Below are 13761 nucleotides of genomic sequence, written 5' to 3' on the forward strand. Positions count from 1 at the left end.
AATATACCAATGTGAAGTTTCTAAAGATAGCTACAGCACTCAGACCAAGATTTCAGAATGTCAAGTGCCTTCCAAAATCTGAGAGGGATGAGGTGTGGAGCATGCTTTCAGAAGTCTTAAAAGAGCAACACTCTGATGCGGAAAGTACAGAACCCAAACCACCAAAAACGAAAATCAACCTTCTGCTGGTGGCATCCGACTCAGATGATGAAGATGAACATGCGTCAGTCCGCACTGCTTTGGATGGTTATCAAGCACAACCCGTCATCAATATGGACACATATCCTTTGAAATGGTGATTGAAGCATCAAGGGACATATGAATTTTTAGTGCATCTGGCATGTAAATATCTTGCGACACCAGCTACAACAGTGCCATGCAAACACCTGTTCTCACTTTCAGGTGACATTGTAAACAAGCAGGCAGCATTATCTCCTACAAATGTAAAGAAACTTGTTTGTCTGAGTGATTGGCTAAACTATAAGTAGAACTGATTGGACTTGTAGGCGCTAAAGTTTTACATTGTTTTATTTTTGAATGTAGGTTTTTTGTACATAATTCTACATTTGTAAGTTCAACTTTCATGATGCACTATAGTACTTGTATTAGGTTAAATGAAAAATACTATTTTTTGTTTTTTACAATGCAAGTGCTTGTAATCAAAAATAAATATAAAGTGAACACTGTATACTTTGTATTCTGTGTTGTAATTGAAATCAATATATTTGAAAATGTAGAAAACATCCAAAAATATTTAAATAAATGGTATTCTATTATTGTTTAACAACACGATTAATCATGATTAATTTTTTTAATCGCTTGACAGCCCTACTTATATTTTTATTACAGTAGCACTCAGAGGTCCCAGATTGAATTGAGACTCTTCTGTTAGGTGTTGTACAAACAAATCCAAATACATGGTTCCTCTCTTGAAGAGCTTACAATGAGGTGAAGGGAGATAGATGCCACCAAATATATATGATTTGTTTATGCATACATTTCTTCTTCTTTATTTAATTACTAATATAATTAGATACAACAAACCCCATCTTCCTCTCAAGCAATCATTAATAAGACGATTTTCAGGGGTATAATGGCAGGGTGGGTCTCAAATGAAATGGACTTGAATTGGGTCCGTGCTACCACAGCAGGTGTTTATCTGGGTCAATGCCTAAATCAAAATATAGGAGGAAATGATTTATTGGTTGAGGACAGGATTTATAGTCATGTGGAAATCTATTTTCTGATTCAGAGAAGATGATTTTCAGGCTTCAGTCCCACATTTTATTGCACAAAGGAAGCATAGGACAGAACATAGACATAACATAGCAGAAATTAAATCTAGAGGATTTATAATATATTAACAGCTGGAACACTGCATTATTAAGTATATATTCATGGTTCACTGAGCCCCTTATAGGCTATTTGTTGTGTGACTTTCCTTACATGTCCTCTCAAAAATATATTCTACCTTAATGGAGTTTAGTTATCCAATTAATTCACTTCAGTCTTTAAAGGTCATGTGGAAGAAGAACTGAGAGTTCAGATCTAAAGTAGCTATTGGGGAAAGATTTCAAATGCATCAGGACAGTCACAAATGAAAATAATGTTTAAAATTATTCACAGAGTACATTGGACACCAACACACCTTAAACTGTGCAAGTTAATTGACAAATGCTGGTAATGTGATAATCAAGGGGATTCTATAGTGATTTCCTATACAAATTCTATAGTGATTTCTGTTAGGTAATATAGATATTCAGGCCTGTCTGTAAAGGGCTATACTCTAAGAATTTAGGTGTATTCTTATCACTTAGGTAGTTATAGAGGTATAAAAGAAAGAATCAAAATCACTGTCTGCCAGTGTAAGAGCTTTCTCTTACTGTGACAGTCTGAGGCCCTGTTCTGAGGCTAAGGCCTTTGGCTAAGCAGCAGAGGCAGCCACAAGCTGGGAAGCGACTGGTCACTTCCTCACGTTCCAAACTAGTCACATTGAAATAAGGTGCTATTGGGCTGTTAGGCATTATCAGGACAGGACTGTATTCCTATCGCCTCCAGAGAAAGGGAAGTGCCTAGAAGATGTAAAAGGAAACTTAGTTTGATAGCATCCTGTCTGGCAAGAACTCACTTATCAATAGCTGGGATGTGAAATCCTCACTTCTGTATTGTTTTGTCATTATAGTTCCCATTTCCCTATTGTTTGTCTGTATAATCTCTGTCTGGTTCTGTGATTGTTTCTGTCTGCTGTATAATTAATTTTGCTGGGTGTAAACTAATTAAGGTGGTGGGATATAATTGGTTAAATAATCACATTACAATATGTTAGGATTGGTTGATTAAATTTCAGTCAAATGATTGGTTAAGGTATAGCTAAGCAGAACTCAAGTTTTACTATATAGTCTGCAGTCAATCAGGAAGTGTGTGGGTGGGGGAAATGGGAACAGGGAATGGGGGTAGGGAAATTGGAATCATGTTTTGCTAAAGGGGAAAATGGGAACGGGGATTGGGGGTGGGGAAATTGGAATCATGTTTAGCTAAGGGTAGGAATGGGAACAGTGCAACAGGTAAGGCTCTGTGGTGTCAGAGCTGGGAAGAGGGACACTAAGGAAAGAAACTGGAATCATGCTTGCTGGAAGTTCACCCCAATAAACATCGAATTGTTTGCACCTTTGGACTTCGGATATTGTTGCTCTCTGTTCATGCGAGAAGGACCAGGGAAGTAAGTGGGTGAAGGAATAAGCCCCTTAACAATTTCTTAGAATAGTGAATACTAAGAGGCAAATATGTAACATTAAGAAGATACGGGATTCTCAAATACCACACAAGTGTGAAAAATATTGTAGGTTATTGTGGTATCTGAGCAGATGTCTCCAGATCTTTTCAAAGATTATTGAAACTATGGTTATATTAACTGATAAATACTAAATGGGATTTTGCCTGGGGAGAGCCCACTGAGAAGGACACAAGGAAGAAAGGAAAGCAGACTTTGACTCCCTCAGGGAACTGATGGGCAAGATCCCCTGGGAGAATAACATGAGGGGGAAAGGAGTCCAGGAGAGCTGACTGTATTTTAAAGAATCCTTATTGAGGTTACAGGGACAAACCATCCCGATGTGTAGAAAGAATAGTAAATATGGCAAGCGACCAGCTTGGCTTAACAGTGAAATCCTTGCTGATCTTAAATACAAAAAAGAAGCTTACAAGAAGTGGAAGATTGGACAAATGACCAGGGATGAGTATAAAAATATTGCTCGGGCATGCAGGAGTGAAATCAGGAAGGCCAAATCACACCTGGAATTGCAGCTAGCAAGAGATGTTAAGAGTAACAAAAAGGGTTTCTTCAGGTATGTTAGCAACAAGAAGAAAGTCAAGGAAAGTGTGGGCCCCTTACTGAATGAGGGAGACAACCTAGTGACAGAGGATGTGGAAAAAGCTAATGTACTCAATGCTTTTTTTGCCTCTGTCTTCACGAACAAGGTCAGCTCCCAGACTACTGCACTGGGCAGCACAGCATGGGGAGGAGGTGACTAGCCCTCTGTGGAGAAAGAAGTAGTTCGGGACTATTTAGAAAAGCTGGACGTGCATAAGTCCATGGGACTGGATGCATTGCATCCAAGAGTGCTAAAGGAGTTGGCGGATGTGATTGCAGAGCCATTGGCCATTATCTTTGAAAAATCATGGCGATCAGGGGAAGTCCCAGACGACTGGAAAAAGGCTAATGTAGTGCCCGTCTTTAAAAAAGGGAAGAAGGAGGATCCTGGGAACTACAGGCCAGTCAGCCTCACTTCAGTCCCTGGAAAAATCATGGAGCAGGTCCTCAAGGAATCAATTCTGAAGCACTTGGAGGAGAGGAAAGTGATCAGGAACAGTCAGCATGGATTCACCAAGGGCAAGTCATGCCTGACTAATCTAATTGCCTTCTGTGACGAGATAACTGGTTCTGTGGATGAAGGGAAAGCGGTGGATGTGTTGTTCCTTGACTTTAGCAAAGCTTTTGACACTGTCTCCCACAGTATTCTTGCCAGCAAGTTAAAGAAGTATGGGCTAGATGAATGAACTATAAGGTGGATAGAAAGCTGGCTAGATTGTCGGGCTCAACGGGTAGTGATCAATGGCTCCATGTCTAGTTGGCAGCCGGTATCAAGTGGAGTGCCCCAAGGGTCGGTCCTGGGGCCAGTTTTGTTCAATTTCTTCATAAATGATCTGGAGGATGGTGTGGATTGCACCCTCAGCAAGTTTGCAGATGACACTAAACTGGGAGGAGAGGTAGGTACGCTGGAGGGTAGGGATAGGATACAGAGGGACCTAGACAAATCAGAGGATTGGGCCAAAAGAAATCTGATGAGGTTCAACAAGGACAAGTGCAGAGTCCTGCACTTAGGACAGAAGAATCCAATGCACCGCTACAGACTAGGGACCGAATGGCTCGGCAGCAGCTCTGCAGAAAAGGACCTAGGGGTTACAGTGGACGAGAAGCTGGATATGAGTCAACAGTGTGCCCTTGTTGCCAAGAAGGCCAATGGCATTTTGGGATGTATATGTAGGGGCATTGCCAGCAGATCGAGGGACGTGATCGTTCCCCTCTATTCGACACTGGTGAGGCCTCATCTGGAGTACTGTGTCCAGTTTTGGGCCCCACGCTACAAGAAGGATGTGGAAAAATTGAAAAGAGTCCAGTGGAGGGCAACAAAAATGATTAGGGGACTGGAACACATGACTTATGAGGAGAGGCTGAGGGAACTGGGGATGTTTAGTCTACGGAAGAGAAGAATGAGGGGGGATTTGATAGCTGCTTTCAACTACCTGAAAGGGGGTTCCAAAGAGGATGGCTCTAGACTGTTCTCAGTGGTAGCAGATGACAGAACAAGGAGTAATGGTCTCAAGTTGCAGTGGGGGAGATTTAGGTTGGATATTAGGAAAAACTTTTTCACTAGGAGGGTGGTGAAACACTGGAATGCGTTACCTAGGGAGGTGGTGGAATCTTCTTCCTTAGAAGTTTTTAAGGTCAGGCTTGACAAAGCCCTGGCTGGGATGATAATTAGGGATCGGTCCTGCTTTGAGCAGGGGGTTGGACTAGATGACCTCCTGAGGTCTCTTCCAACCCTGATAGTCTATGATTCTATGATTTTATGATTTAACAGTAATAATCAGTTATTGAGTTATTGTTATGCATAATTTGATTCCATTTGTGCCCACACTGTGCTATGTCCTGTACAAATATAAAGGAGGCACAATCTCTCCTGGAAAAAGATGAACAGATGAACAGCAGAGAACATACAAGTCGTCATAGTGGTGAATGACCATCTCATGGTAGTTTGAGGATTGATAACACAATGTTCTTTGAGTGTGTTTCAGTGTGGATCCCAGTGTAGGTGCTTCAGTGTCTCATGTGCATAAGATTGGATTCTTTTGAAAAACAACGTCCATTAGGGCCACATTTGTGCCCTGTCACTCCTCATGCTTCTATGTGAGGGCATAAAGGGTGAAGCAGTAATCACCATCCCTGAGTTCCTGCTTACCACTAATGGGAGCGAGATGAAACCCAGTGAGTGTCCAACCCACTATTTCTGAAACTAAATTGGTGAATAAAATTATCTTCACCCTTTGTCTTTCCTTGTTGTCCTTGAATTGGGTGCGCTAAGTGTGTAGGCAACTGTGTGTAAGTACAAGAAAGAAGAGACACATACACCCTTTACAGCAGGGTGAGATGCTTTGCATCAACTGCCAGCCACAGGGTGGTCACCAAGTTGTCAAGGTTCAAATCCTGCCCATCCTGTGACAGACTCCCCTCATCGATGGGCACAGCCAGTGCTGCCATTGCCGGGGGACAGCTCAGCATGCAGATAGTTTTCTTCCAGAACCCACAAGTCCAGGGATGGTTGACTTGTGACATTTGCTTAAGCAATCTATGTGAGTCACTTCAGACTCAGAAGAAATGAAAACTGAAGTGGAGTCAAAAGAGCAAACATCAATCAACGCTTCCCCAAGCAGAAACCATATCCCAGAGTCAGTCAGAAAAGGGATGGCAACAAAGAGGACACTATCAAAGCCAGCACGGAGAACCTCAACACCAGAGCTGGCACATGTGCCCTGACGCAGAAGGGTGATGCGAAGAGAAGAAGCCACATAGTGCATAAATATAGTTTCAACCACCACACAGGACCATCCTACAAGGAAGATGTAAAAACATCACTCCATGGATTAAGCCTCCAAATCCTCCACAGAGTTGGGAACAGCACAGAGTGGAGGATTCCCACTACAAACATCAACATCTATACCAGTGCTGACAAGCTTTTTGGTCTAAGCTTCACAAATGCAGCTAGGATTGTTCTCCCCATCAACAAGAATACTTCAGCTGGGTAAGGAACTCTGGCAAACCCCAGCCACTCTTTGTCCCATGTCTAAAACTGGTGGAAAAAAGAAATGCCAGATGATCTTAAAAGGCTTTGAACATTTGGTAGTATCCACAGTCCAAGAGAAATCCAGGTTCTCAGAGGGCACATCTTAGGACAAAACAAAGGCAGCAGATTTGACTGCAGTGTTGAGAGCCACATCGGAACTGATCCAAAGCCTCCCACTACTTTCGCAAACCACCTAACCTCTTTCCACCATGTTTGATCCACTACTACATCAGACAAATGGGTGTTAACAATGGGCAACGATGTCTACTGTGTTCGTTTCTACACCTTATCCCCGTCCCTCTTCAGAGACCCATCTCACTGTTACAAAAAGAAGTGACCTTGTTGCTCCTTCTAGGAACCATAGAAGAGGGACCTAAGCAGTACAGAGGAGAAGGCTTTTACTTCTGGTATTTCCTTATGCTAAAGTGGGGGAGGGACTTTGTGCTATCCTCCAAGGAGAATAAGCAAATACATGCACTGCATCAGATTCAGAATGATAACGCTTGCCTCTTCATACCATCTCTGCAGACTCAGAACTCTTGTGGCTCTTGAGTTACATGACACATACCTCTATAAAACTATCTACCCAGCCCACAGGAAGTATCTGAGATTCACAGTGAGATCAAATCACTAGCAGTACAAGATGCTGCCATGTGGACCCTCTGTGGCACTGACAGTCTTCACAAAATGCCTAGTGATGGTAGCAGAATTCCTGAGGAGATAGAGCTTACATGGATGACTGTAAAGCAAGTTCCAGCAGGAAGTGGCAGTGAGCCTAGAATATGCTACCTCTCTGTTCACGCAGCTAGGTCTCCGACTGAAATATGAAAAATCATCTCTTATCTCATTACAGATAGAGCTGATAGGCACTATGATTGAATACAGATTGCTGAGAGAGTACCTGCCAAAGACAGGTTTCCGTCACTGCAATCACAAACTTGCCTTGAAGTGTTAGGTCATATGTCAGAGTGTATATGTTTGATACTGTTTGCCAGACTTCACCTTCAGTCCCTACAATTCTGACTCAGGTCCATTTACTCTCCATTGAGACACTGCAGTGATAGGAAGATCTCAGTGCTACCTCATGTCCTCACAGAGTTGATAGGGAGGATGGAACCCAAAAATCTGTGGGAGGTGGTACTGTTCTCATCCGCCTTCCCAACAAAGAGTGTGATCACAGAAACGTCTGGGGCAGGGTGATGTCAGCTGGACCACCCACAAATGAATGGGACCTGGTCCTCAGGAGACATAGGACTTCACATAAACATCCTGGAACTCAGAGCTGTCAGGCTAACCAGTATAATGTTCCTACCTGTCCTCCAAAATTCCATAGTGCAGCTCCTGATGGGCAACATCTCCATGATGCCCTACATAAACAAGCAAGCCAGTGCCCACTCATCACCCCTCTTCCTGCAAGCTATCAAACTTGACATGGTGCCACCAACATGGGAGAACCCTGTTGGCTCTTCACCTCTTAGGAGTCAGCAATGACCTGGCAGAATTCCTGAGCAAACAATTATGACCAATCATGAGTGGTCCCTGCAGAGGTCCATCAAAGCCAATATTCTATTGGGGAAGGGGGTCCCACGATAAACCTATCAAAGACAATACCAAGCGCCAGAATTTTTGTTCCAGAGGGGGCATGAACCTGGGGTCATTGCCAGATGCCTTTCTTCTGCAATGGAATCCAGGCCTCCATTTGCCTTTCCACCAACTTTCCTGATCCCCAGGTGATTTCCAATATCAAAAGAAACAAACCCACAGTAAATCTCATCATTCTCCCTACTGGCCAATGGCTGACTGACTTAAAGATGCCCATGCACCCTTTGATTCAGCTCCAAAACTGCCCGGTTCTGATGTCACAGCACCACAGTCAGATAGTCCAACCAGACTCAAAGTCCCTTTACCAGAAAGCCTGGATGTTGGCTGGTTGAGTACCACGGAAAGGGAGTGCTATAGGCAAGTCCCAGAAATCCTGATATAGACAAGGAAAACATCCACCAGAGGGACTTATTTGTCAAAATGGAAGAGGTTCTTGATATGCAGAGCCAGCATGGCTTAGACCCTCTGCACACTTCAATACCAAAGCGCGTAGACTGTTTGCAGCATCTGAAACAGTCTGGCCTTTCATTCAGCTCCACTGAGGTTCATCTAATAGCAATATCAGTTTGCCATCCACCTGTGCAGTCATGTTCCATCTTTCACCCAGAGTTATCAGAATTCATCAAGGCCCTGTTACATACTTACTCACTGGTAAAAAGAACCTGCTCCTACTTACTCTCAAGGCTTTCAGGATGCTCCTTACTTCATCTCACTCTGAAGACAGTCCTTATGGCTCACCCTCTTATCAGAACATTTCATAGGATAAGGTGGTGCTGAAACCCAGGCTCATCCCCAAGGTGGTGTCAGAATTCCATCTGAATCAACCAATCAATCTGCGTGACTTCTTCCTGAAACCCCCAATTTTTAAAATCTGCACGGCGGCAATGTAGAGTAACCCACTGACATTCATCAAATGCTGTGCCCTGGACTAGACAGCCAAGGCAAAGGCCCAGTTCAGGAGAGTGGTACTACAATCTCTGACTAATGCAGCTGATACTACTCTTCCCTCCATCCAGAGGGAGTACTGCTTGCCAGTCACCTATCATGGGATTTATGCTGCCATCCTCAAAGAAGAAAGAATGGTTATTTACCCTACACTAACTGTGGTTCTTTGAGATGATGATATCAGTCTGGATCCTATAATCTGCCCTTCATCCCCACTTTCAGAATCCTCAGTGAACACAGGCTTCAAATTGCAAGAGAACTGAGGGAGAGTCATGGCCACTCCACCCTTTGTGCCTTCCTGTTGGAACATGAGGATGCACAGGGCCCATGCATAGCCCTGACAAATGCTGGTATTCAAAAGATATCCAATCTTGCGCACATGAGGTATATGGGCATCTATAGTAGACTCCACACTGACAACATCATCTCAAAGAACCACAGTTACTGTAGAGTAAATAACAGTCATTCTTTTTGTTATTGTTGCTTTTCTTTAGAAATAATCTATCCCCTGTTATCTCTCAACCTTGACATGGAGATCAGCTAGTTTATGCAGGTGTTACATAGAATTGGCTTCTCAGGGAGGATTTAAATGCAGATAGTGGCCTTGCAGATCAGATCTGAGTGGGGGTGTTCCATCCCTAGGGGGTGGTACGGAAGAAGGGCAAAGGACTAATGAAGTGGAGTAATGACATGTAAAAGCTGGCATCACTGGCAGAGTAAAGGGGATGGAGGGGAAGGGAGTGACATTGAAACAGCCAGGATGGAAAAATAGGGAGGGCAGAACTATGCAAGGTTTTGAAGGCAAGGACATAAAGGTTGAACTTGAAGGAAGTCCTGTGGAGAGACTAAAAGAGATGATGGTGTGATTGGACCAATGGACAGAGAAGATTAATTTAGTGGGTGTGCTTTATATGGATTAGGAGAGAGTGGATAGTGTTGTTAGGAAGGCCAGACAGGAGGCAGTTAAATTAATTAAGATAAGAGACAGAGTCCCTGAACAAAAGATTTTGCTGTAGGGTAGAAAGAAAAGGATGGAAGTTAGAAGCTGGGTTGCTAGATGATTAAATCTGTGTTGTCATGTTTATGAATATTTTGTCTGGAAATGGGTATATTGCTTGCTATTCTGATAGCTGGATATACAGAAGCTTTCATAAATTCACTGTCACGCGTTCTGTGAACTGTCACTGAATTTTATGAAGAAGCTCAAATTTGACATCTTTTTCACACACACACTCCATAGGCATCAGTACTCTGTTTTCCATGCTCAAGAGAAATGCGGATGGAATTAGTACCTTAATGCAGATTTTGCTACATTCTCTGAAATTTCCATTTACTCTTCCCTTTTTTTAAAAAAGGGAACGTTTTTAGCCCTTCTGGTTACAAGAATCTTTATCCAGTATAGATTGTCTTGTTCAGTCTGCCACCATTAATAAAAGAGATGCAACCACACATGCGCACGCACACACACACAAAATATATATAGGTGTTAACTATGGAACTTGATTAGCACAGACATAATTGCAGAATCTGGTTGGCTATTTGGTTTTGAATTACATGTTGTCACAAATGTCTAATTCTGTTTGAGTCCTGAGGGAGCAGGATCCAATTAGAAGAGCTGATCATTGGCCCTCTCCTTCAAGCTCATGATTATTTTGCTGTCTACTGTTAACTCTACTTTTTTCTCAGGCACATTATTTCCAGATACAGCAGCTATTCCATAGTTTAGATCTGTGCTTATGATCTTATGTATATGATGCTCCATAAATATTGGATTTCATCTTACTTAGTTGCTCTAATAATCTGTCTAGGTTACTTTGCAGTTTGGATCTCTCTCACTGTTTAATCTCTCTGATTTTGGTGTTATCTCCATATTTGATTGCAGTTGAATTTGTTTTCCTGTCCAAAAGATAGATCACTGATCCCACTTCATATTTTTCCCCATTTGTAGAGCTCACAATGAATGAGTACTCTCTGAACCATATTTACCAACCAACTACTAATCCATACTACAATAGTTTTATATGGTAGAGTTTTGGCCCTACTTGTATTTCACCTTACTAAAGTGCAGATGTATCCATTGCATTCCTTTTCTCTAGCAAATCAATATGTGTGTTGTAGGCTGTGTTGGCAGCTGTTTCACAAGCGCAAAGCATAATAAAGAGAAAGAGACAAATATTTAAATTAAATTTTGTTTTAATGGAATTCACATATATTTTTCCATCAGGAGAAAAAGAAGAAAAAAATTGAACAGGCTACACTCGCCAGTGCAGAACAAACTATTCTAACAGCTGTCTCATTTTTATTTCAGAAGTCTACAGAGCAAATGAAGAAAGTCCCTACTATTGTTCTATCAGTCTCTTACAAGGGAGTCAAATTTATTGATGCAACAAATAAGGTATGTGTAATTTTTGGTCATAAGATTTTATTCCTCATTATGCTAGATAGCTTATCTAGTAAAAGCCAGATGGGGATCAGCGCTTGAATTTCAAGTCCTCTGCCCTCTTTTTTTTTTTTCTCTCTCCTACCCTGAACAGACAAAGTACCTCTCTCGCACTCCAGAAGCCCACTCTTGTGGACAAATAGAGCAGTTCTGGAGGGAATTGTGCCCAGTCTTCCCTCATCAAAGGGAAGCTCATCACAAGAAGGGTTTGGCAGGATGCCCCTCCTCACCTGGACAAAATCCCCCAACCTATTTTCCTTTTACAGTACATTATGCGGAAAAGTATGTGTTCCTTGCTTTTCAAAACACAAAATATCCCATATGGGGGCTTTCCCCACCCCCCTGTAAGTGTAGTAAAATTGTGTGGTTTTATTCAAGACCCAGCGCAGCAAAGGTCAAGAGGTATGAGACTGGTATAATCACCTTCCAGCTTCCAACCATTTTAAGGGAGTGTTATAGGTTGTGCCTGCCCTTTAGTGCCCCCTTCTGGCCAAGTGTGGGTCTGCGGAGGTGTGCCTCAGTTTCGCCTTAACTTAGACTCACTTAAAAAGTCAACACAGGCAAGATATACAGAACTTGCCCCCTTTGGGGGTATAATTTAGTGTTCCAGCCTGAAGTCTTTCAAAAAGAAAACTCAGCTTGGCTCAGTTCTGCCTCCCTGATGGTCTGGAGTTTGGCTTCTCCTGCTGTGTTCCCCCCATTGACTCAGGAGCCGCTTTACTCCTTGCAGGCATCTGCCAAATACTTTAATCTGTCTCCCCTTTCCTGAGACCCAGGTACCTTCCCTTAGGCTCAACTGGACAGCAGATAATCAGTGCAGGTCACTGGACCCTGCGCCCTTTCTTGCAGGGGCCAGTCACCCCGTGACAGGGGGTTTACAGGTATTTGCACTCTGTCTTCCTGAACTGCAGCAGCCTCTTCACAATCACTATGAGTCTCCTAATTTCTTCATTCTACTGTGTACCAGGGCATCTGGTGTTTGTTTAGGGTTCTTTTCTCCTATTAGATTTGCAATGTTATAAACCACAGCACAGATAGAAAGATAGAAGAACATAGTGCTGGAAAGTATGATGATTTCTTGCTCAGCTAAAATAAAATTTGCAAACTTCCTAGGGGGTATAAAATGTACTATTTTATAAAGGACTCTTTCTTCTCTTGACCTCTAAGATGTCAAGAAAACACTAATTATATCAATTCATGTGAATGACAAAACATTTTTGTTGTTGCTTAGTTTCATATGTGTGACTGCCTATCTGACCAGGTTGCTAGGGTTTATGACTGTTTTGCATTGCTAAGCAGCCTGGCTACAGTGAAGAACTGGCCCATATACTATCCCGTTATCCCTCAACCTTGCCATTGCCAATCACTTTATGTAGGTATTGAATTAGAAGTGGGTCTTCAGAGAGGATTTGAATGTTGACAGAATAGTGGTCTTGTGGACCAATTCAAGAAGGCTGTTTCATAGATTCTAAAGCTAGAACGGACCATCGTGATCATTTAGTCTGACCTCCTGCATAACATAGGCCAGAGAACTTCCCCCAAATAATTCCTAGAGCAGATCTTCACTTTCAGAAAAACAACCAATTGTGATATAAAAATTGCTTGCATAGAGGGGTGTGCGAAAAGACCAGAGCTAGTTATGCAAGAAATAAATTAATAGCATGTCAAGGTTGGCATCACTGGCAGAGAAGAGGGCCCAAGCATTTCTTTCAATTCTTTAAAAGCGGCAAAGAGTCCTGTGGCACCTTATAGGTGGGTGACGAAAGCTTATGCTCCAATACGTCTGTTAATCTATAACGTGCCACAGGACTCTCTGCCACTTTTACAGATCCAGACTAACATGGCTACCCCTCTGATACTTTCAATTCTTTGTTTTCCATCAGGGTCAAAACTGATTTTTCACCTCTCCCTCCTTTCTTTTGGAGGAAGTTGGCAAATTTTATGTTTGTAAGCCTTCTACACTGAACTCTTACATGGTAGAGTGCAATAATTTTTCTGTTTTGGCTAGAAAGATAAGTAATGCCTCAGTCCTATCCAGTTTCTCAAACAGTAGAATATCTTCTCACACTTATGAAATCTGGACTGCATTTCCCTGCTGTAAAAGTCCATGTAGCAACCTGCCACTCTCCTATGGCCATTGCTTCCATCTCTGCCCATCTGTGTGCTCTATCCATTTCCCACAAATAAGTGTGTGGTACCTCAATGCTAGCGCTAACCTGGTTTGCCTCCAGATAAGCCTGCAGCTGATGGCTCCTACTATTTATCAATAAATTATAGAATATTTAGTGGCCATAACAGCTACTAGTCATGTACATGAAAACCCAGCTCTCACGGTTGTTCCTCGTTTACACTATGTCATCAGAATAAGTTGTA

At 42.4% G+C, this 13761-nt stretch overlaps 1 protein-coding gene across 10 annotated transcripts in view; it reads left to right on the forward strand.

Annotated features, from left to right (window-relative positions):
* The window catches only part of ANKS1B (ankyrin repeat and sterile alpha motif domain containing 1B), a 747009-nt gene that overhangs the window by 704164 nt on the left and 29084 nt on the right, over positions 1–13761 (forward strand). For all 10 annotated transcript variants that reach the window (XM_073327424.2, XM_073327427.2, XM_073327426.2 and 7 more), the window contains one exon: positions 11257–11343. In XM_073327424.2, the coding sequence (XP_073183525.1) occupies positions 11257–11343 (87 nt within the window). The remainder of the gene's footprint in view (positions 1–11256; positions 11344–13761) is intronic.

The sequence above is a fragment of the Lepidochelys kempii genome, chromosome 1, assembly GCF_965140285.1.
Source record: "Lepidochelys kempii isolate rLepKem1 chromosome 1, rLepKem1.hap1, whole genome shotgun sequence".
Classification (NCBI taxonomy): domain Eukaryota; kingdom Metazoa; phylum Chordata; order Testudines; family Cheloniidae; genus Lepidochelys; species Lepidochelys kempii.